Source organism: Sphaeramia orbicularis, chromosome 11 (genome assembly GCF_902148855.1).
Source record: "Sphaeramia orbicularis chromosome 11, fSphaOr1.1, whole genome shotgun sequence".
NCBI lineage: Eukaryota > Metazoa > Chordata > Actinopteri > Kurtiformes > Apogonidae > Sphaeramia > Sphaeramia orbicularis.
This window is the reverse complement of record NC_043967.1, coordinates 44618433-44643837: the sequence shown is the minus strand read 5'-3', so window position 1 is coordinate 44643837 and position 25405 is coordinate 44618433. Positions and strand designations below refer to the sequence as shown.

At 37.1% G+C, this 25405-nt stretch overlaps 1 protein-coding gene across 1 annotated transcript in view; it reads left to right on the top strand.

Annotated features, from left to right (window-relative positions):
• Positions 1 to 25405, top strand: part of LOC115428458 (RNA-binding motif, single-stranded-interacting protein 3-like) — a 527598-nt gene that overhangs the window by 463399 nt on the left and 38794 nt on the right. The window contains exons 10-12 of the mRNA XM_030147513.1: positions 746 to 789; positions 6680 to 6776; positions 12384 to 12434. Of these exons, the coding sequence (XP_030003373.1) occupies positions 746 to 789; positions 6680 to 6776; positions 12384 to 12434 (192 nt within the window). The remainder of the gene's footprint in view (positions 1 to 745; positions 790 to 6679; positions 6777 to 12383; positions 12435 to 25405) is intronic.

Sequence of the window (25405 nt, the reverse complement as noted above, 5' to 3'; positions counted from 1 at the left end):
GGTTTAATAAGAAAAGTACAGAAAATTAACTGATTAGAGGAGTATACAACAAAAGAAGGCCTTTATACTTGACATTTCTGTATGTTCTTTGGTTTTTTTCCATTTCATTTTGCAGCGATTTAAAAAGAAAAGTACAGAAAATTAACCAAATAAAGAAGTATAGAACAAAATAAAGCTTTTATACTTAACATTTCTGTATGTTTTTGAGTTGTTTTTTTTTGTTATTTTTTGCAGTGGTTTAATAAGAAATGTACAGAAAATTAACTGATTAAAGAAGTATACAACTAAATAAAGCTGTTATACTTAACATTTCTGTAAGTTTTTGAGTTTTTTTTTGTTATTTTTTGCAGTGGTTTAATAAGAAATATACAGAAAATTAACTGATTAAAGAAGTATACAACAAAATAAAACCGTTATACTTAACATTTCTGTATGTTATTCAGTTTTTTTCAGGGTTTTTTGCAGTGCTTTAATAAGAAAAGTACAGAAAATTAACTGATTAGAGGAGTATACAACAAAATAAAGCTTTTATACTTGACATTTCTGTAGGTTCTTCAGTTTGTTCATTTCATTTTGCAGCGATTTCATAAGAAAAGTACAGAAAATTAACTGAATAAAGAAGTATAGAACAAAATAAACAACATCTCTGTATGTTATATGTTCTTTTTGCAGCTGTTTAATGGAATTCACCATTTTGTAATTAATCCTATATTTATTTATTTTTATTTTTTTCTCTCTCTTTCAGACTGGTATGGCGTTAACATATGATCCGACTGCAATGCAGAATGGGTAAGAAGCTGACGGTCAATCCATCCTTGGCACCATCTAATACACTCACCTCTTGGCTATAGGACCCAGTCAATACCAGTGTCATACATAAAGATTAATGTAGTGTCTGCACTTTGTTACTGTTTGATTAAGCAAATCTATATGGACTTCAGATATCGGTTGTTGGGTGAGAAATGGTGAAACCCGGCTGCCGGAGCGAGTGTGTGTTGGCTTCTTTATGTATGTGTGTGTTCCTGTGTGTTTCTATGTCATGACTTAATGGGACTGTGGAAATAAATGACCCGGCAACGTGTTTTATTTTTCCCTGCAGTACCGAGACAGGAAGGAGAGTACTGCGTCTCCCCTCTGTCTCCCCCCTGGCCTCAAGTCCCTCACAGGAAGCCCCTCACTCCCCACTTCCTAAACCACTTATTCCCCAGTGAATCCCAGTCAATCTCAAACAAAAACTACATGAATAGCATCCCTCATTACACACTGCTTTCCACATACGAGCCCGCTTTGCCGCAAATCCCTCTAAATTGTAATCTCGCGGATACTTGTGCTAAGTAACAGACCTGCAAGAAAAGGGATGTTTGACTCTTGCCGCGGTAAATTGTGTCTATTGTGAACTAAAGAGGAGGTTGAACTCGCAAAATGCTCTACAAATACTAGATTTTTGCAGAGCGTGAATGTAGAGACTGATTTGTAGTTGATGTGCAACTGCACCGGTATATATAAATTCAATAACACTGAAATGACTGAATATGAAACTCCAAAAACACTGGGACATTTCATAAAATACATACGAAAAACAGAATGTAATGATTTGCAAATCTCACAAACTCATATTTCCATCATAATAGACCACAGAAAACAGAACAAATGTATTAAACTGAGAAAATATCCAATATGAAGAAAATGTAAAGGTAGTTTTTTACCATGCTGGAACATCCCCTCCTCTGTTAACAGCACATAAACATCTGGTTTTGGATGAAGATACATGTCTAATATAGGATTCTTGCTTTGTCCTAACATTTTGTGGAATAGGGTTAATAATTAGGATGTAAATTATAATTGGAATGCACGCTGTTATGTTAACCCTTTATAGGACACTGATAAAATACTCTGAAATTCAGCCTTTCAACCTTAGTGTGTTATTGGAGGACATAACAAGGCTTTATCACTTTTGTGAAATTTTTAAAAATGTTTTATTATGTAGAAAATCAAGGTCAATGAAGTTACCATACTTGGTTCCGTACCCATGTGGCAAAATAAATAAATAAATAAAACATTCATGAACTATATATAAAAAAATTCAGTCTCGTAAAAAATTTTTAGCTCATCAAAAGTCATCAAAAACAACGGTTATGCAATCAAGTACTAACTCCTGTGTGTATCATGTGTTTAAAACAGACAGAAAAGAAAACAAGGCATGCTTAAAAGCACTGTTTTTGTCAGTACAGTACAAAAATTAGGGGATGAAATGCAGGTTGCCATAATGTAAACTTGAACTTCACTATTACTTAAATTTTGGGGATGATGCCGATATTAAGGGAAAAGAAAGTCCCTCTATATTCACATGTAATGAAGGTAGGATGGTTTACATTTTAAAGCCCTGTACACACTGGGGCCCTGATGAAAAAAACTGAAAAAAAAGCAAAATTTTTTGAGTATTTTGTATCAAAACCTTCCACATGGGGGCAAATTTGTGCAAGTTGGGACATTTGTTACTGAGTTGTTCAACAAAAATGGTAAAAAAAAAAAAAGTCACATATAGTGCAAACTGTATTTGGTTCGTATGGCGGTCATCTTACAGAAACTCCTAAGTGCAGTCACGGAAACAATTCTTACACCATCAAAAGTCATCAGAAACAATGGTTATCCAATCAAGTACGAACTCCTGTGTGTATCATGTGACTAAAACAGACAGAAAAGGAAACATGGAATGCCTAAAAGCACTGTTTTTGTCAGTACAATGCCATAGATATTGATGTAAAAACTGAAGTGATTTTGGTTGTTATCAAAAAAACATGGAAAATGGATAGATATCAGCTCTGAAATTAAACTGTTATGAGCTATTTTTGTTATTATCATTATATTTGTCCAAACAAATGTACCTTTAGTTGTACCAGGCATTAAAATGAACAAGAAATAGAAGAAAACAAGGGTGGTCTAATAGTTTTTTCCACAACTGTACAAGAAAAACACTGCTAAGGTGAAAAGAACATCACTTTTAGTACATTACAATAACATAAGTGCTGATCCAGACACCTGTCAACATACACTTTTGTGAAATTTTTCACAATTTTTTAGTGTCATATAGAAAATCAAGATAAATGAAGTTAATGTATTTGGTTCCTTGCTCGTATGTGGCAAATAAATAAATAAATCCAAGAAGTAAATATAGAAAATACAAGAAAAACACACGTAAGGTGAAAGGAACATATATTTTAGACCATTAGACCAACATAAGTGCTGATCCAGACACCTGTTCACATCCACATTATCCCTTTGAGCATCATTCCTTACATTAGTACCATTACCATTAAACATAATAGACCACAGAAAACACACCAAATGTATTAAACTGAGAAAATATCCAATATTAAGAAAACATAAAGGTAGTGTTGCATTAGATTAACCATGTTGAAGCATCCCCTCCTCTCTTAACAACAGTTCATAAACATCTGGTTTTGGATGCAGACACTAAGTCTAATATAGGATTCTTGTTGTGTCCCAACATTTTGTGGAATAAGGGTTGTCGTTATGATGCAAATTACAGTTGCAATACAAGCTATAATGTTAATGGACTTCTATATTTTTAAAAAACAGAGAATTCCATCTTCATTTCCAGTTCTGTTTTATGATGTTAGTCAGTTTTATTATGTGAGTCTGATTTATTACGGCCCATCCACACTAATGCAGATATTTTTCTAAAAAGATATTTTCTACTTCTGTTTTTTAAAATTAAATTCTGTCCATACAGCAATACAAAAATAAGCACTAACTGATCCAAACACTGAGAAAAACCATTGTTTCTGTTGAAGTTGAAACTGGATAATACTGGACATAGCAGAGGCTTTAATGTGTCAGTTCAGTTATAAACTTAACCCATAAAAACCCAGAGCTACTTTTGTGATAGTTCCTAAATAAAGTAACCCTTCTTAAGACATTTATCACCATTTATTGCAATACTATCTTCTTCATTTTGTGTTTTTTTTCAGGGAAAATAAGGTATTTTCCAATGTTTAATTCACTGGCTATGTAGATGTTCATAAAAGCTGAGGTTAAACTTGAGGGTTATTATATCAAAAACAGACAAAACTGAAGAAAAAGCGACTTTTTCTGTAAAATGTATCATTAACTAAACATAAAAGCAACCATCTCCATCCACTTTCATTGATCAAACTGCATGGGTTTTACTGGTGGATCAATGTTGTAGAAGATGACGGTGTTTCCATAGTAACTACGGAGCCTCTGAACGTCCAAATGGGTCATATCTGATGACCATAAAAAGATGACAAACTGTATTTTACACCCATTATTTGCACATATTGTTAGGATTAGTGGATCAACAGGTATTAAACATTTTAGATCAGTAGATGATTTTGGTCGACAGCTGAGGTTTGGGTCTTTATGGGTTAAGTTCCATTAAGTGTTAGTTGCGGTTGTGGAAGTGTATTTTATATGATATCTACACTGACCTCGATCTACTTCAGGTCATACACTGATTTATCCACATGGATTTAATGTCTGAGGTGCAGGTTAATTTCAGAAAGCAATAACAAACATGCACATAATTTGCTGTGACACATTGTTTTCCAGTATCTACACTGGTCAACAACAAATTTATTGTTTAAGTTTTTTGAGCTGATTTAGGATAATTTTGGTGTGCTGAATCCAAAAATCACATTAATTTTGCTCAGTCAAGTCAACTTTCTGAACAATGCTACATATTGGCTTTTTAACATTTTTGCTTACATTTATGGGCATTTTCACATCATATGATATAAAATTCTTTCCTATTTCTTGCAATAAACGAGTTCTGAAGATTTTACTTTTGCCAATTTATGATTAATGTTTTTTTTTAATATTAAAGGTGAATGAAATGGCTTCGACTAGAAGATCTTGCAAAAATAAGCCTGACGTATTCTGCTACATCTGCGGCGAATACACCATTGTACCTAACAGGAATCCTGTTAGAAAATGATTTTTTTTTCTCTTAAAACCTATTTTGGGTGAGAACTACAGGGTGGGGAAGCAAAATTTACAATGAACATTTAGTTGTTTTTTCTCAGCAGGCACTACGTCAATTGTTTTGAAACCAAACATATATTGATGTCATAATCATACCTAACACTATTATCCATACCTTTTCAGACACTTTTGCCCATATGAGTAATCAGGAAAGCAAACGTCAAAGAGTGTGTGATTTGCTGAATGCACTCGTCACACCAAAGGAGATTTCAAAAATAGTTGGAGTGTCCATAAAGACTGTTTATAATGGAAAGAAGTGAATGACTATGAGTAAAACTATTAAGAGAAAGTCTGGAAGATACTATTAAAAAAGAATGGGAGAAGTTGTCACCCGAATATTTGAGGAACACTTGCACAAGTTTCAGGAAGCATGTGAAGGCAGTTATTGAGAAAGGAGGAGGACACATAGAATAAAAACATTTTCTATTATGTCAATTTTCTTGTGGCAAATAAATTCTCATGACTTTCAATAAACTAACTGGTCATACACTGTCTTTCAATCCCTGCCTCAAAATATTGTACATTTTGCTTCCCCACCCTGTATATAAAAAATCAACTGATAAAGTCACAAAAATTTAATCAATTTTGTGAGAAGATCAAATTTTACAAAATCAAATTAGCAAAAAAACCTGACCGGATTGAGGAAAAACAGATGTCATTTTTGGATTTAGCGGTGCAAAATGGTCCTAATTCAGTTGAAAAAACCTAGACAACTTGCAAAAAACATTTTTTTGTAACCCAGTGTTATAATTTCCCTGTCACACACATCTTCACTTCTGAAAAAAAAAACCTTTATTTTTACAACCTAAAACTCTATTTTACATGTGGTTAAGAGGCTCAAACATAGAGAAACATATCCGCATTAGTGTGGACAGGGCATTAGACACCATGAAGAGCTGAAGCTGTTAACTGGAATAGAATGAGTGGCTGTTAAACCTGGTGTATATGTTGTCTAAAACTGCCAGTAGCACAGTGTTCAGCTCAGGTGTCACAGACAATTGGACATTCCAGTTTGCTTCCCAGGAGATCACGGTGACATTCGGCGGCTATAAACCTTCAACAATGAGATAAAGTAGCATCGCCGACCACCTCGCTTCTCAGCAGCTCAAGTCAAACCTTCTTGAAATGCATGGGGTTTTCTGGGAGCTCAGCATACAAGCGTTTCTACTTAAGCCCACTATAGAGTAAACCTTAATACAAAAAAAAAGAGAGAAAGCGAGAGAGAGAAAATACGGACAAGTTTCTATTTTATACAATGACAAAGCTCAATTTGATGTGATAAAACTAGACTTTTCAATTGAGAACACCATAAGACACTTCATGAAACTTTTATGTGATGTGCAAAATGCAATATATGGCCAAGTGTTTGCTCTGAACAAGCTACAGGATAAATCCACAGTGTGTATTAGTGTGTGTGTGTGTGTGTCTGTGTGTTGTATACACAGATAAATCTTTATAAAGCCAAGACTGTCCACGTTTTTCTATTAGAACGTCATATTCAAGCAGCTATTTATACCCCATGTGTTAGCGCTATCTGACTGTGTCCTCTCCTCTCTCTCTTCTCACCTTCTCCCCTCCTTATTTTCTCCCTATCACCTTTCTTCTCTCCTTCTCTTTTTCCATCTTTCTCCTCCTTTTCCCCGTCCCTTCTCAGGTTCTACTCCTCGCCTTACAGCATCGCCACCAACCGCATGATCGCACAGACCTCCATCGCGCCCTTCATCGCTGCTTCCCCCGTTTCCACATATCAGGTGGGCCACGACACGTTGCATTATGGGAGATTTGCAGCCTGTTTCTGTCTGCGTATGTGGTAGCAATGGTGGATTACTTATCGCTTTCCCCCAGTTTGAACATGTAAAACAGGGATGTCAAACTCATTTTAGTTCAGGGGCCATATCCTCCCAATATGATCTGAAGTGGGCCGGACCAGTAAATTAATAACATAATAATATATAAATAATGCCAATTCCAAACATTTCAATGTGTTTTTTTAGTGATAAAAGTAAAATTACATTATGGAAACGTGTACATCTAGCTATAAACTGTCCTTTTAAAAATGTGAATAACATGAGCAACCATGAAAAAACTGAAATTTCTTAAGAAAAATAAGTGCAATTTTCACTATATTGTGCCTCTGCTTTTCATTCATAAATGTGCGTTACAATTTACAGATCACAATGGAAATGTAAATGCAAATACACAAAATATTTTAGTAAATGGCAGAATATTAGTAAAATTGCACTTACTTCTTTTAGGATTCATATTTTTTGTGAAAGGCCGGTTTGTAAATTTACTCATTTTCATGGAATTTCACATTTTTACACTAAAACAGCGGAAAAATTTGGAATTGTCATTATTTGTAGGTTTTTATGGTAATATTTTACTGATCTGACCCACTAAAGACTAAAGTAGGGCTTTATATGACCCCTAAAGTAAAAGGATTGACTGTTAATATCTTGAGTGTAATTTTTGCCTTTCACAAATTCATCTTATGGGCCGGATTGGACCGTTTGGCGGGCTGGTTTTGGTCCCCGGGCCGTATGTTTGACACCTGTGACGTAAAATGTTCAAGAAAGAAATTGACCGGTCTTATGGGATTCAGACCTTGTTTTCCTGCGTTATCTACTGAGCTATCTGCCCACACATATTTCAGGATGCAAATTCACGGATCCCAAACCTCTTTTGTCTCTTGTATTGGGGAGGGGGCATCTACTGCACATGTGCCTAGACTAGACTAAAGTCTAATCATAAAGAGACAACTGTTTATTCAAGCAGCATTTGGGTCTGCATGAAAAACAAAGGGCAGCCACAGAAGGCATGGAATGTATTATTATACATTAGGTCAGTGTTTTTCAGCCTTGGGGTCACCTGGAATTCAAATGGGGTCGCCTGAAATTTCTAGTAATTGATAAAAATAAAAAATTACTAATAAAAAATATATAGTGAGTTGAGAGAGACAATCCCAATCCATAGAAGACATGACAAACTGTGAAGCTGAAACTGAAGCACTGTGGTTCTGTTTGTCTGTCAAATGTTCATTGTGGTCAGTTTCAGATGCTGCAGCTCTTTCATAATCCATAGTTGGAGTTATTGTTTCTTCAGTATTAATTGTCAGCCTTGTAAATCCAAGCTGGACTGACTGTACATATCCTGACCAAGGAAAATAAAATTCTGACTTTGTGCAGTAATCTACACCTGGCTTTTCTGCCTCCTTCCATAATTATATACATTATACAGACTAAATGTCACCTAAAATTAATGTTTATTTGCAACATAGTGTAGGAAACTATTACATGATCAAAAACAAATTTTAGCAAGAAGAAAGTCTCCATTTTGAATGTCTGGGGTCACCAGAAATTTTCGATGTTAAAATGAGGTCACAAGCCAAAAAAGGTTGGGAACCACTGCAGTAGGAACTATAGAACTGCATGGACTGAATATTAAATATCTTGGTGTTGCCATCGGACACAGCCAGTGATTGAGTGAATCACACAAAGTTGTCAAACATAGGTCTATACTGCTACTGCACAGGTGTCAAACATGGGGCCCAGGGGCCAAATCCGGATTCAATCTGGCCCGTGGGATGAATTTGTGAAATGCAAAAATTACACTGAAGATATTAACAATCAAAGATGTTAGAATCATTTTTGGTCAATTCAACCTAAAGTGGATCAGATCAGTAAAATACTATCATAAGAACCTGTGAATAATGAAAACTGCTAATTTGTCTCTTTGTTTTAGTGTAAAAAAAAAAAAAATTACATTTCACAAAAATATTTACATTTACAAAAATGTGAATGACCTGAAATGTCCTAATAGACGTTTGTGGAATTTTAAAAATATTCCCTAAATGTTGTGTGTATTTGTAGACAAACTATGATGTGTACATTGTGAGGCACATGTATAAATGATAAACTAAGGTGTAATATTGTTAACGTTGCACTTTGAATTTTCAGGTTGTTCATATTTGTTCATGTTATGTTCAAGTACAGTTTGTAGATTTAAACATTTTCATTACAGAATTTTACTTTTTTCACTCAAAAGTTCTTATACTATGATATGTATATTATTTTACTGGTCTGTCCCACTTTATATCATATTAGGCTGAATGTGGCCCCTGAACTAAAATGTTTGACAACCCTGCTCGACTGTATCCTGTTGTTTCTCATTTTAAATTATTTGTAATACAATGGAATTCAGTGCCATAACTGAGGACACCTTCATTAAAGCCAACTTTTGCTTTGGTTCCAACAGTGGTCACATTAGTGAGGTTAAACTGTATTCATTTTATAAGTGTATGGTAATAAAAAAAATAAAATAAAATACAGTTTATGTGATTTGAAGCATTTATAATGTTAATTTTGCTTTGCTTCGCCCCCTTGGACCCCCAACCCTGGACCCTACCATCCTCCTGTGCCCCTCCCTTCCATTTTTTCCTGATCTGCCCCTGAATATGGAAGTAGTCACTTTATGTTGGGAATAGCAGAGAAAGGGTGGGATGCAAAAAGGGGCTCGAGGTTTTCTTGTTCTATCATTGCATCTTCGCTGCTCCAGCTGTGCTTGATGACATCTGTTTCGTAGGCGGCGAACACAACAGGCATCAGAAAACAAGGAACAGAATAAAGGGATTTAAAAAAAAAGGCTGACAGGGTGGGAAAAAAAAAAACAAAAATCACTCATCAAGAATGAAGGTGTTTAAGAAAAACAAACACTTTGCTTCCTTCCAGTATCCTGACCTCTTCTGTGCTCCCTCAGCTGTTATCTCAACGGGGCCTGATTTCATTTTATTTTATTTTTACTAACTTCGATACAGTCGCTTCTTCTTCTTCTTCTTCTAAAGTGAATTTCAACATTCCTCACGGCTGTGATCTGTGGAGTAATGAAACAGAACAGAACAGGGACGTGAAAATTGGCTGTGTGAGATGTCAGTAGCGTTTTCCGTCACCTCGCATTTCACACAGTACCCTTTGCCAAATCTAAGCATGAAGAGATGCTGCCACCGAGACCCGCTCTCAAACAATGTCATTTAACATTGGTTTTGTTTGGTATACAAAGAGAGACAAGGATAGTGAGCAGGAGGAAGGAGATGAAGGATACACGGAAAAATAGGAGGGACAGATGGGGCGAGAGACGAGGAGGAGGAGGAAGCGTTGTACGGTGATGTACGGCGGCGATGGCGGCGATGACTCAGGTGGGGGTGGGCGGGTGGGTGGAGGGGCACGGGAGTGGTGTTGTTGAAGGTTGCGGTGCCCGTCTTTGAGGCACGCTTGATTAAAACTCTGGTCCAGTACCTGCGGTGGAGGGGTAGGGTAGAGGAGGAGGGAGGAAAGTGGGCCAGGGCGCGTCTCTAATCCGCTCTCGGAAGGCTTCCCAAATTGATTTATCAAAAACAATGGCCGGGCTTTTGAGGAATATTAATCCTCACAGTTTCAATATCGGGCAGCTCTGCCACCGCTTCCTGTAATATTGCCCTTCAGCCAGTCACGGCAGGAAGGTGAGTCCTTCATCTTCTGTTCAAGTACAAAGAGGACTTGCGTACAGAGGAAAAAGAAAAAGACAAGACAAGCCAGACATCCATATCAACCAGACAAAGGAAATCACTTCCTTTTATGATGGAAACTATTGCCTTTATAATGAAATTCTCAGGGCGCATAGAAATGACTGTACAGATGATACCATTCCTTCTTTTATGTTTATGTTCAGTGCATATTTTCTGGGCGACTATTTTGATAGTATTAATTTATCAAATCTGCAAATGACCCGTGCCAACAGCGGTGTTCTGCTGTTCTTTTAAGCCTGGCTCCACTGAGTTTGAATAATGATTGGCTTTATTTCCAGTGAAAAAAAAAAACAGCTTTGATGATCCACATGACAGAGCCAGTCTAGGTCCAGATCACTACCAAGATCTCAGCTAGTGCCGCCAGCCAGCCATAGCCTGGTTTACATCAGCGGCTGTACAGACCGGCTCACTGGCTGGCTAAATATGGGTCTGGCTGGCTGGCTTGCTAACTAGCTAACTGACTGGGTGTTTGGCTTTATGTACGACTGGTTGGATGGCCGTCCAACTGGCTGACCGAGCAGCTGGCCCACTCACTCAACGACTGACTGACCTGCTTTTTGGCTTATTGGCTGACGGGATGTTTTAAATGGTAGCACAAGCTGTGAAGTTCAGCCAGAGGTAGAGAGCCTCTAAGGTCACGGATACTACACTGTTCACTCGCACTGAATCTTCTGCAGATGTCAAATAAAGAAGTGCTTTGTTAGTAATAATTTTTCATGGTATGTTAAAATGAAATCAAAGCCCAGAGACTTTAAATTTCTTAAAGTCAATGTCAAGTGTGTGAGTCAAGTCCTCATTGTCGAGCCCTCGTACTACAAGCCTGCTCTCTCTTAATGAAATCACATGGTGGTCATGCTGTATCTTAGCAGAGAAATGCTGAAAATAAGCGATTAAAGATAAGCTCTTTCTCTGTGTATCCGCAGTCCTGTTCAGCTGGGGAGAACAAATATTGTCATGTATAAACAAACAGACTTGGCTTCATGTTATAGAATATCGAGCTTGTTTAGGTGTGGATCCAAATCACGGGTTTGGGTTGGCTCAGAGGCTTGATTGCTCTTATAGCAGATTATTCTGTGTTTGTCTTTGTTAAATCTAATCATTTTAGCAGGATCAGTGGCCAGCCTGTGTGTTTGTCTGCTACAAGCTGTCTTTTCCTCTTTCCAGCACATATAAATGCTCTGTTTGTTCCTCCTATCCTCCAGTCACTCGATCGTTGTGTCTGTCACTGTTTCTCCATCTCTTTATCTTTCTCACCCACATTTATGAATATTCATGCCTGTGTGTATATTTTTCTCAGGGCGTGCAAAGTCTCTAAACTCTGGCCGACGACAAACAAAATCGTCAAGTTTTTTTTTATACTTCGAGGAGATAATACTGCTAGAATTATATGACTTATTTTATCTGTCTTTATTTGAATTTTCACCACCTTTCACCTTTCTTGCAACAGTTTGGGTCTGGCATTAATACTATTATTATAATGGAGGAGAAACCTAATTTATGGCCTCTATGCACAAGTCACACTGTTGGCAATAAAAGAGAAGCAGGAGGGAAACTGGCTGCCGCAAGACCCTAAAAATTCCTTTTGTCATTCTTTGGCATGTCTTCATCTGTGTAAAGTTCGATCATTTTTGCAGCTTTAAACCCAATGCGACCCTTTTAAAATGCTTAAAAATGTTCAGAACTTGAGAATATTTGACCTGCTTGTATTACTTGATACTGGATACTTCATGGATCCAGCTACAACTCAGGATAATTTATGTCATCATTGTAATTTTACCTTTAACGTTTTTCTCCTCAGGTCCAGAGTACGTCATGGATGCCTCATCAACAATATGTTATGCAACCTACAGTAAGTATTATCCCATTCACCTGCAGGCTGTTCTTTACTTTCACAATGGTTTTTTCTATCCAGTCTTTAGTAGAAATCGGTGAAAAACATGTTATTTTAAGCTCACGGTTAAAATAGTTTACAGCGTGGAGAGTTTTTTTCTGCTTAGTGCGACATAACGATCAGGAAAAAGTTGATTCTGTCTGGAAAATCTTTTAAAACACATTCTTCCTTTGACCCAGGTCAGATGTTAAACCAACTAAATTGCATATACACACATATTGTGCAGTCATATGGGCATTACACCACCACATGAAAACCCCTGATAGCTAAATGATTACACTACTTTTGTCCTGTTTTTACTATACTGTGATCTATTAAATAATATTATCCCATTCTGATAGCCACGTGTTTCCATTTCTCTTAAGCATACAAAAACATTTCGATTTATTTTTTGGTCGGGGGTTTATAGGCGTTGCTTGTGCCAGGAAGTGATTCAGCATCATTTACCAGACCACAGTAATACAGACAGGCTGTAGGCTGTTGCTCTGGGTTACCGAGTCCAGACGGCAGACAGGACAGAAATAATAATAATTACATTTAGTAGACAACACATTTAGTTCTGCCACAGTATGACTGAGGTAGTCAAATTACATTGCATGCAATGATATTTAGTCATCCTAGTTGAAGAGGACAGAGCATTAATTTTCTTAGAGTCCAAAATTCCGTTTTTCTAGGTCACCCAGTCTGCAAAGAATATCCACATTGGTGCGATATTTAATATTTTCTTCAAATCATATTTCTCCGAGTGGGTAAATACAACATTTATTTTGGATGTGATGCTGTGATTTGATGGATGTGCCAATCAAAACAACTTTGGCTTTAAAATCTTCAAGACATTTTTAGGGTTTCGAGAGCTCAGCTTTTATCCTCTGTTTTCTGTCTATTTCCTCTGCCCGCACCAATAATATTGTTTGGAATACATCCAAGAATTGCCTCTTTATAGCAACAAAGAGCATTAGCAGTTTAGTAAATTATTTTAACGTGCAGCTTTTTAATTGATTCTAGCTCTATAAGTGTTCTCATTTTGTTGCTTAGAGATGTTAAATCATCCCGGAAACCATGCCAGGGGCTTTAATGTTTGCTTGAGGCTTTTTGTGGCCCCTGAAGCACAGTCAGTGTACATCGTTCTATTTTGCTTTCAGTTCATTCACTGATTTTGACTTGGAAATTAGATAGGGGTGTATGTGTGGTAATTTTTTTTTTTTTTCACGGTCTGAAACGGTTTCCTTGTATCAAAGATAAGACTGCACAAAGACTTTACTTACTGTCTGCTACAGTACAGTGGACTGCAGGTCAATGGGTAGTCCCTGCACATCCCACACACTACAGAAAAGCCTGTGATACTGATACTGATCATCCTGCACTGGATGGCAATACAGCACAGCACAGGGCAATAGTCACGCTGGTGTTGAGGCAATAAGTTTACCAGACAAAGGGCAACTATGGTTTTTAATTGTACAAAACAAAGCTGCACAATTACATAATTACATAACTTACTCGCCAAAGAATCATGATTATAATTGCACCTGTAAGTTACAGCCATAGAGGTTAATCATCATTTTGTACTATAGTTCCAGTCTCTACTAATTAGCAAATTTAGTTTATTTCAAGACAAGAACTTTTCGTCTAATGCAAATCGTTAAAGCCGCACTAAAAATGACAGTAACTAATACTTTCTCTGAGCTATTTCTCCTTCTACTTTAAATGAAAAATGATGTTCGCCTCCAACAATCCATGAAATTGTCAATAGCATTATTAGTCTGAGTCCCTGCAGTCCCCGTAACTGAACAAATTGGGAAGCCCAGGACTACACAGCTGGTCATGCGTTCATTCACTGGAGGAGTCCTCAAGCAGCCATGTGGCTCCCCGCTGTGGTCATTTACCACTCAGTCCTACCCATCTCACTTCCACTCCTGCTGTGGGACAGTGAACATGTAATCTGGTCACAGCAGGGCCACCGGGGCCAGCCGACATCGACTGAAACCACACCCAGCCACAGCTGCCCTCCAAGCCTCTCAGTCTGCCTTTCAACCCTTTGGCTTCTCTGAGAGTTTCTACACACTCCGACCTTCACCCCCCCTCGGTCTACATTTACAGTTGGACCTGTACTTGTTTCACACAAACTTTAAGCTAGTTCAGTGGTGAGCTCTGCCTTTCTGCTGCAGCTGTAGCATTTACCTGTCATTTAAACGACAAGGTAAAGATCTTATGGGTGAAGAAATGTATATTTAGGATTTTATTGATATTGATACTGATACTGATGCTGCTCAGAGTTGCTGATACTTAGTAGTTCTCAGTTCTCTTATTGATACCACTTTTCTCTAATTTGATGGGGAAATATCCATATTATTATCATGAAATAAAAATCAGCTATTAAATTATGACGTACTCTCATGCATTAAGAATCTATCTATGGAGAATAAGTTGGACTTTCAGTATTCATCTGACTGAGCTCATGAAGCTTTGGTCGCTGCATCATTGTTTAGCAACATGATTTTAGAAGTCCATCCATCCATTATCTTATGCTTATCCAGGGCTGGGTTGAGGGGGCAACAGTCTAAGCAGGGATGCCCAGACTTCCCTCTCCCCAGACACGTCCTCCAGCTCTCCGGGGGGACCCCAAGGCATTCCTAGGCCAGCCGAGAGGAATTGTCTCTCCAACATGTCCTAGGTCTTCCCCGGGGCCTCGACTTTAGAAGTGATCAGGACTAATGCTAACTGTGTCCTACTGAGTTTATCATTTTTTTCAGTAACACCTGTTGATGGCCACTAGATGCTGCTTCCAAACATCCTTACTGCCATAGACTTCCATGTCCCCCAGTACATGTATGGACCCTCTAATAAATACACTGATCATCTGTTGTTAAATTATTTCTCAGTTTGTGAGATTGTAGGGATATTTAAGACTTAGAAGTCGACCCCTTGTCAGACTTTGAATTGATATATGTCTTCACTCACCAGTTGAATTGAAGTTTTGGAGCCTCTGTTTGGAGAGTAGAACTTTTTTTTTTCTAACAGACAGCACAATCAATCACCTCAGGCTCCGAAGAACCAACATGGCAATGCCCAAAAAGGTTTTAAAACACCAGCCCAAACACCAAAGGGTGATGTCATGGTAGCTCCATCCAGGGTGTAATTTGTCAAAAAACCTGAGGGGGGGTTGTCGGAGCGGTGGGGCAGGGGGCGGTAGTTATGTACTTGGGGGTGAGGTCCATAACTAACATAACTAACACTGGCGTGAAATGAAAGTGAAACTTTACATACTTTGAAGGTCCAACTCCTCAGTTCTATTCCTCTATTATACAGTGCATCTTACATGAAATTTTCACAACTTCTAACCTGTATCCACTGGACACACAAATGCTGGGCCCCATGAATTTGTCATGTCCCCCCCCACCCTTTACGGCGCCCCAGTGCATGGGGATATTTTTGAATTCTGAGACTGTCGACAGTTTGGTTCAGGTGAACGTTAGTGCCAGTTATTTACATTGGTTGGTTGACCCCCCGAGGATGAAATTCATTGAGCAGAAGTAGGGATGTAAATACCAGTGGGGGGGTTGATCCCCACCCTCCCAACAAATTTGCCCTGGCTCCATCTACTTCCTATATACAATCTATGACAGATACCAATATTAAAACCATATGTCTCCAGTACATTAATACTGAACCATCAGGAACCAGTAGTGCTTCTTACCCATCCCTGATTTTCAGTGCTTACTAATATTACATGGTGAAAGACAAGACTGACTCAAAGTAACCTCTGAATAGGCCACATCTTACAGCTGTGGGACTGTTATTGCATGTACTTCTGCATGCATGTGCACACTCTCAGTGTATACACTATGGGTATACATGCTTGTATGATAAATTACACTAGTACACATGTTTATTTAATTTACATACCAGTGTGTTCAGTGCCTGGAAACCTGTGTATTGTTTAGGTTTGACTGTCAGGACATAGAGAGAACATTCACAGCTTCATCCTTTATGTTTGTATGTTCATTCATGTTTGACTAAAACATGTTTGTTTACATGTGTTGCCATATGTGTGGTCCATACTGGTTAGTCCCATCCAAACCGTACAGCCGCCTGACGCCCATCAGTCTTTTAGCCTTATGTCTTGAGGCCTGTTGGAGCCGTTGGTTGGAGCCACTCTCCGGTAGCTCCAGTAAAGTGTGGGGTACATGTCCTCGTGTTTTCATGCCAGCAGTAGCCATGTGGTCATATCTGTCCCCATGGTCTCGTCCCCATTGTGTTCCAATGGCTCTCTCTGTCACCAAACGGCTGCTAGGCGCTAACCCCAGCTGTCACAGCCGTCAGTGGATCATAGCTACCAATCTGTCTCCCTTTATGGCCCACGTTCATATCTTCTAGCAGCTACATACACAGCAGACCGGCCTTACGTACACACAGACTGCCACCAGCTCACTGAATCACATCAAATTAGCCAAGCATGCTAGCTTCAAGAGCTCGAGGGGGCTACTCAAAGCATTAAAAACCAATTGATTGTGCTGCAATTTGGCAGCTCTCACCACGTGTCGTGTGTTAAACCAATGGAGCGTTGTGTAATGGTGCTCCTGGTGTCCAGGCAATATGGAGGCAGCCGAGCATGGAAGGGGGAAGAGGTCACGGTTAGCCATTCACACTGTGTACCATTAGAAATGAAAAAGAGAGGTTCATGCTACATCCGCGCAATGTGTTTTCTTATTGAGAAGGTACTTAAGAACAAAAACTGTACTTATAAAGACCGATGTTACTGCAGAGTTTCAGAAATAATTCTTCCATGCTGGACACACATATATCAAACAAACTGGGCGTGTTTGTGCTGGTATAATCAGGAAGCAGAATGGTTGGTTGATTGCTTAGATACGGAAAAATACTACAGAACAAGACTGATAAGACTCAATCAGGCAGTGGATGTGGGTGTTTAACTCCATCCTGCAACAGTGTAATTCCACAGTTTACACACAAACATATTCATCAGCATATCCAAAAGTCTGTGTTTTACTCCCATAGTCATGTGGACAAAACTACAAAAGCTAAAACTAAAATGTATTAATATGAACAGAATTAAAACTGTTAAAGGTTCAAGAACATTAGCCCCAGGGAGAGTAGAACTGCATAATTAAACATGGATTTAATGGCATCAAAAATAAAAGTGAAAAGCAATTTGACGGACACAAGATATTTAGGATTATTTGGTTATAATCAGATCTCAGAGCCCCAGAATGTTAAAATAACTGAAACTAAAAGGAGCAAATAAAGATAATCATCCATATTGTCGAGGTATTTTAAGATTAGGTTATAAATAGATAGGTTTGACAAAAGGTTGCAGCGTACCAGTGGAAGTATCTTTACTGTTCGACATAAACATACAAAGAATGCTCATCATTTAGGTTGTGATTGAAACTGTCAATTCATTATTCCGTATTTATTAAACATGACGTAAAATTGAAATTTCATAAATTACTCATGGACATCATTTTATGTCAGAACAGATATTAGTGGAGTCACAGCAGTATTTTTATATCTCTCAAATGCAACAAATTTTTAATAGAAAATAGATCAACATCCCTTGGAGACTTTTTTCTTTCCATTTTTTTTTTTTTTTCAGGAAAGTACATAGTGGACACAAAGTAAAATGGCAGACTGTAAATATAGTGTACTATATACCAAATAGGGTTTGATAGTGTGTATTTATCCCTTACGGTCTAAAGCACTATAAAACCAGTCATGCTCTATTAAGGCCTGCTGAAAATACAATTTTGTTACCTGTGTGAGCAAGAAACAACCTTCTACTGCTGTAACTGTTCACTTACAAATATTCCCAGACCTTAAAACGTGTAGCGTTCCCAAAAACAACTGAAGCATGTCTGTAAAAAGAATAGAAATGGTGTGTGGAGGGTTAGTTAGCTGCCGTGGGATGCAGCTACTTATTTTTATATTTCTGCCTTTTATAAGCCTGCATCACAATAAAAAAAATAATAATAATGATAATCTGAGTTAAAGCTTCAAATGGCTCTAACCCATAAAGACCCACTGGTAACCAAAACCATCTACTGATTAAACTGTTAAACTGTTTAATACCTGTTGATCCACTAATCCTATCAATACACGTAAATATTTAGTGTAAAATACAGTTTGTCATCTTTTCATGGTCATCACATATGATCCATCTAGACGTTCAGAGGCCCCATAGTTACCATGGAAACACCGTCATCTTCCAGAACATTGATTCACCAGTAAAACCCATGGAGTTGGATCAATGACAGTGGATGGACACACTGGGTTTATGTTCAATTAATGATAGATTTGACTGAAAAATTCACTCTTTCTTCAGTTTTCTCTGTTTCTGATATAATAACCCTCAACTTTAATCTGAGCTTTAAAGGAGTGATATTTTGCTGTTTTTAAATGGAATTATTCATTTTAAAACAATTCCCTGTGGTCTACATGAACTGTAAATGCTATGTTTGGGTCTGAATTCTTTATTAATTCAACTCCACAGGTCCATCTTCAACCCTATTTCTGAGTAATGACACCTGAAAGGTCGTTTTGATCGCTGGCCCTTTAAATGCACATGAGCCACTTCAGGCTCCACCCCCTCCAGGTTGCTGGCTGTGCTGCTCTGTCCCGTTCAACCAACAACTGAACATTTTAGGTAATCGGCTTGAAGTTTGGACATATTTTCAGTTTTTACTACAACCGCTGCTGCTGACAAACAATTATGTCATACTCAGAAATATTCATCAGAAGTCTTGGCCTTATATGTCCAAATGTGACGTAACTAGTTGTAGACGTAACAAATTAAGCAGAAATTAAAACAAGTTATAGAAATCCACTCAATTTTTGCCAAAATGAATATAGGGTTCAAATTCAAACTTTATGAACTATTAGGGTCCACATACACAAATAAATGAACCAAAGACTAATAAAAGTGCGTTTAGCAAAATATGACCCCTTTAATTAACATCTACATGATCAGTGAATTAAATATAAGAAAATACATGATTTATACTGAAAAGGCACAAAATAAGCAGGATAATATTACAATCAGTGGTGATAAAACACTTAATAAGCACAAACTGTCTAAAAAACTGTTTTTATCCCAGGGCCATAATTGCACTGAATACTGCTGGACATTAATTAATTGTGGAATGCTGAATGTTGTCCAGAGTATATGATGATGTTTTATGTGTCTTTTATACTTCTAGTAACACTTTTTATGCTGCTTTTTTAATGCCGTCAGGGTTTTTCTTATATATTTTAGTTTTTATACTCTTGTATATACATTATTTATACTTTTTTATGGCACCTAGGATGATTGCACTTTTTCAATTTCGTTGTAGCTGTACAATGACAACAAATACATTCTATTCTATTCTGTTCTATTCTATTCTATTCTATTCTGTTCTGTTCTATTCTATTGTATTCTATTCTATTCTGTTCTATTCTATTTTATTCAATTCTATTCTGTTCTGTATTATTCTATTCTATATTATTCTATTCTGTTCTGTTGTATTCTATATTATTCTATTCTATTCTATGTTACTCTATTCTGTTGTGTTCTGTTCTATTCTATATTATTCTATTCTATTCTCTTTTATTCTGTTCTCTTCTGTTCTACTCTATTGTATTGTATTGTATTCTATTCTATATTATTCTATTCTGTTATATTCTATTCTATATTATTCACTTCTATTCTATATTATTCTATTCTGTTCTGCTATATTCTATTCTATATTTTTCTATTGTATTCTATATCATTCTATTCTATATTATTCTATTCTATTCTATATTATTCTATTCTATTCTATATTATTCTATTCTATTCTATTCTGTTCTATCTTATTCTATTGTATTCCATATTATTCTATTCTGTTCTACTCTATCGTATTGTATTCTATTCTATTCTGTATTATTCTATTCTGTTATATTCTATTCTATATTATTCACTTCTATTCTATATTATTCTATTCTGTTCTGCTCTATTCTATTCTATATTATTCTATTCTATTCTATATTATTCTATTCTATTCTATATCATTCTATTCTATATTATTCTATTCTATTCTATTCTATTCTATTCTATATTATTCTATTCTATTCTATTCTGTTCTATCTTATTCTATTGTATTCTATATTATTCTATTCTGTTCTACTCTATTGTATTGTATTGTATTGTATTCTATTCTATTCTGTTCTATTCTATTCCATTCTGTATTATTCTATTCTATATTATTCACTTCTATTCTATTCTATTCTATTCTATTCTATTCTATTCTATTCTATTCTATTCTATTCTAATAAAGGTTCAAACAGAGGAAAAATTCATTTGGGAACTGCCACAAAAGTAGCACTGGGTATGGGTTTATGGGTTCAATGAAACTATGTTGTAGTTGTGCACGTCAGTGTATGTGGTGAAAGTGTTTTATTTGACTAGATTAGCTTTGACAAGTCCATCCATATGAGACTGGACTTCGTTGCAGAGTGTAGCTGGACAGCAGTAAAAGAGAGAGTATGAAACGTTTTCAGCATTTGTTTATCCCCAATTAGTGGGTGAGATGGATGTAGCGTGGAACTGTGAAAGAAAGTGACAGTGTTTTTTCAAGTGGACAGCTCCGTTCTTACAGCCGTTGTTCTTTCTTTGTTTTTTTTTGTTTTTTTCCTTGTGTATCATTTGTCTTTGGCCTTTCTTGTCTCTCAGCTGTTCTAATGCTTTGCTCTGTTTGGCATTTAGGCGTGGGTTGTCAGAACAGCATGACTGCTTGCTTTTTGTACTCTGTTCTTTGGCCAGCGTTACAAAAGTCGGCAGACCTTGTAGAAGAAGAGAAGGAGGAGGAGGAGGAGGAAATTCAACTACAAAAGGCCCCAAAAGACAAAGAGAAGCACGCAGCAAACGCATAGATACAAAGATGCGTAAACACATATATCTTTAAAGCGTTGAAACAAATTCTTAATGGTTAATCTCACTTCACACGCAGACTCTCAAATTCACTTTCTACTGCCAAAGAGTGTCGGAGTAGCTGCAGTGCCAGCCAAGCGCGGCATTGCTGTCTTTCCCCATGACTTATCCATCCTCTTTTTTCTTTTTTTTTTTTCCCTTTACCTCACTCTGAACTTCTTTGTGTGTAAGTGTGTATTTGCGCTCTGGCTCTTACATACTGTAGGTGAATTATTGAATTCCTCTCCGTTGCGCCCCGGCCAGTTCTCCAGGCTCTGGCTTTGAATAGACGCTCACTGGGCCTCTTAAAGTTGAACTGAAACTATCTGCCCTCATCAGATGGGGGTGAATTGGTGCACTGTGTGATACCCATCTCCCCGCTTGACATTAAAAACGCTCCGCAGATTCAGAGGGGAACATTATGTTGGTCTCATGGATTTGACTGCCGGGGCAGAATTTGAGCCGATACACTCGTCCTTGAGTCGCTCTAATAGCTCATTCACCTCCTCTTTCCATCTTTCCCTCCCTCTCTCCCACTCTCACTCCTTCTTTTCATTTTTTTTTCTATGTATCTACTCCTCATTGATGTACCTTTTCTTCTCCCTTCACCCCTCATATCTCTTTTTCTGCCTATTTTTTTCTCATTTACAGGGTGGGGAATCAAAATGTACAATATTTTGAGGCAGGGATTGAAAGACAGTGTATGAGCAGTTAGTTTATTGAAAGTCATGAGAATTTATTTGCCACAAGAAAATTGACATAATAGAAAATGTTTTTATTCTATGTGTCCTCCTTCTTTCTCAATAACTGCCTTCACACGCTTCCTGAAACTTGCGCAAGTGTTCCTCAAATATTCGGGTGACAACTTCTCCCATTCTTTTTTAATAGTATCTTCCGGACTTTCTGGTAATAGTTTTGCTCATAGTCATTCTCTTCTTTCCATTATAAACAGTCTTTATGGACACTCCAACTATTTTTGAAATCTCTTTTGGTGTGACAAGTGCATTCAGCAAATCACACACTCTTTGACGTTTGCTTTCCTGATTACTCATATGGGCAAAAGTTTCTGAAAAGGTATGGATAATAGTGTTAGGTATGATTATGACATCAACATATGTTTGGTTTCAAAACAATTGACGTAGTGCCTACTGAGAAAAAACAACTAAATGTTCATTGTAAATTTTGCTTCCCCACCCTGTACTCTCCTTTCACCGTGCCCATGCCAGCCAAAATCATCTGCTCAGGGCTAAAGTTTCGTTCATATAACAGAGATATTGCAGAAGCCACAGGGAGCAGTTGCATTTTGCACAAGTTTTGGGGATATTACCTCTAAAATGTTGTGATCGTAACAGAAATACATTTGCAGACAGAAGCTGACATGCTCCGGTTGACAGGCTTTATTAGCTTGCTGTGTTTTTTTAATTGGATTTCTAATCTTTTTTTTGCTTTTGTAACTTGAGTAAATATTCTGGAGAGAGTCTCGTGTGTGAAATGATCCATTTGTCTACAAAAGACAGTCAGAGAACGGCTGATAAACGAGTGCAGTCCGAGCATGGAGAGGAATGGACCTCCCATGATGACATGACAAATACTGTTACATGCTTCATCTAGCACCCTTATCCTCTCTCACACACATTACACACTGATTCACACACAGGCAGACTATATAAACACTCAAAGCCAGTTTGGTGTCTTTCTCAATGAGGAAAAGCTAGTGGCTTCTTTTCGGTAAATCCGTGTTACTCTGTGCAAAATCAGCTGTAATACTGGTAGAATTCATAGTTTGGATGTGTCTTTTTCACATTTATTTAGATCCAGGACAGTTAACCCTAACAGATCTAGAATTATTGCAACTACACTACAGAAAAAAAAAGCTAAGGATATTTGTAATTTTTGGGCTATTTTTTTCAGTTGGGATTCTGGCACAGCGTATTTTACTTTTTTGTGTGTGAATTGAATTGAAACACATTTTTTTTAATGACCAGACATAGTTTTATTTACAAATGGCAAAAATGACCAAAAAAAAAGACAAAAAAAAGAAATATCCTTAACTTTTTGTTTGTAGTGTGTATGCAACTATATAATAATAATAATAATAATAATAATAATAATAATAATAATAATGATAATGTTATAGTAATAGTTTAATATGTTTAATAATTTTATGCTGTTGTGTATTCATGCATGCAGTACCACATTTCTCCAGCAGTCACCGCCAAAGCATTCTAGGTATAACAATGTGATTGTAACACTATTGTATTACAAAATTACTAATTTCTCCCAAAATATTGGTTCTATCAACTTGCTGTTTTCACTAGTCTGTTCCTTGACCAAAAATACATAAGTATGCCAAACTGCAGCAGTCAGGTCCTTATGGATTTTGTGTGAATCCTGAGACACACACACAGAGGCCACTTGGCTCTTATGATACAGATAATATTTATAATGAAAAGCAGCAAGAAAACTAAATTACCAGCAACAAGAAAACAAACATTGCACACTGTTAATTTTGTAATTTTTTTTTTTTCTATGAAAATCAGGTATTTTCCTGTATTTAATTTACTGATTGTTTATGTGTTTGTGAAAGTTCAGAGTAAATTCAAAGATTATTATATCAAAACAGTGAAAACTTACTTTTTCAGCTAAATGTGTTGTTAATTGAATATAAAGACACTGTCATTTATCAAACTACATTAGTTTTATTGTTGAATCAATGTTGAACCAAATGAGTCGTAATTGATGCTGCCGGGCAATGAAAACATTTTACCTCAATTATGTAAATTAATAGAGAGTGGATCAAAAGTTAGTAAATATTTTAGATCAGTAGATACTTTTGGTCACCGGCAGCTGTTTAGATCTTTGAGGGTTAAAACATATATGTTGCTTTAAATACTTTAACCTGTATTTGTAGTGAAGAACAGTGACCATGACCACAAACCAATACAGAATATGTCCATAAATTGTGACAAAATGTAATTAGTGCATAAATGTGCATGTCCACTTCTCTTTCTAATACTATTCTGAGCAGGTAAAGCAGCTCTTATTGAAAGAAAATTATTTGAGAAATCACACATCACTCATGAAAATACAGGCTGTCGTTTTGTTTTTTCTAGAGAAAAACAGTTGGAAAATCTACAAACCATTCAATCTAGATACAATCTCATGCATCTTATCAGAATATTACAAACATTATCAGTACTTTTCCTTTTCTTGAACGGCTTTTGAAATGCTTGAAATCTCCACATAAACCTCCTTCAACCCACCTGAGGGTCACAACCCGGTCTTTGGGGACTGGAGAGCATCCCCATCTGTGTCTGTGAAAGTGAAAATACTGAATTATAATTCAATCCACATGGTCTCAGATTGAACAGGTGATGGACAGACAAATTAATCAGTAAGAAGAAGAAGCCTGATCCATCATGGCTCTTATTTTTTATTTCATTGTGGAGGACAGATAAACATCATTGCCTGTGGTAACAAATCAGGCTTTACATGTTAATCTTTTCCCATACATTGTTGTATCGCTCAGCTGTCTCACTGATATATTAAACAGAAGATTCTCGTGTTTGCAGGTGAGCTTTGGAAACAAAATCGTAATGAGATTTGGAATTCCGTTGTTGGAACGCAGGATAAGCTGACATCTGAATAAATGTCGGCTTAGGAGGAGTTATTCTCTGCTCTTTGATGAGTAAAAACAAGCTGCTCACAGTTCTGCCTTAGACTTTGGCACTTTGTTTCTTGTAACCAGACTGCGTTGTTAATAGTGGGCCAGACCTGGTAGTCATTTAGCCCCAAGGAGGGATTCACAGCCCAGATTAGAGTGAAAGACTTAAGGATACCGACTCCCCTTTCTGGGCTTAGCTGAACAGAAAGTAGCCTAAAGGCATCTGGAAACTGTGGTCATAGTCGAGGGGGGTGAAGTTACGGGTGGTCATTGTAAAGCACATATAGCAGTAGCCAAATAAAAGCCGATTCACACGCAAAT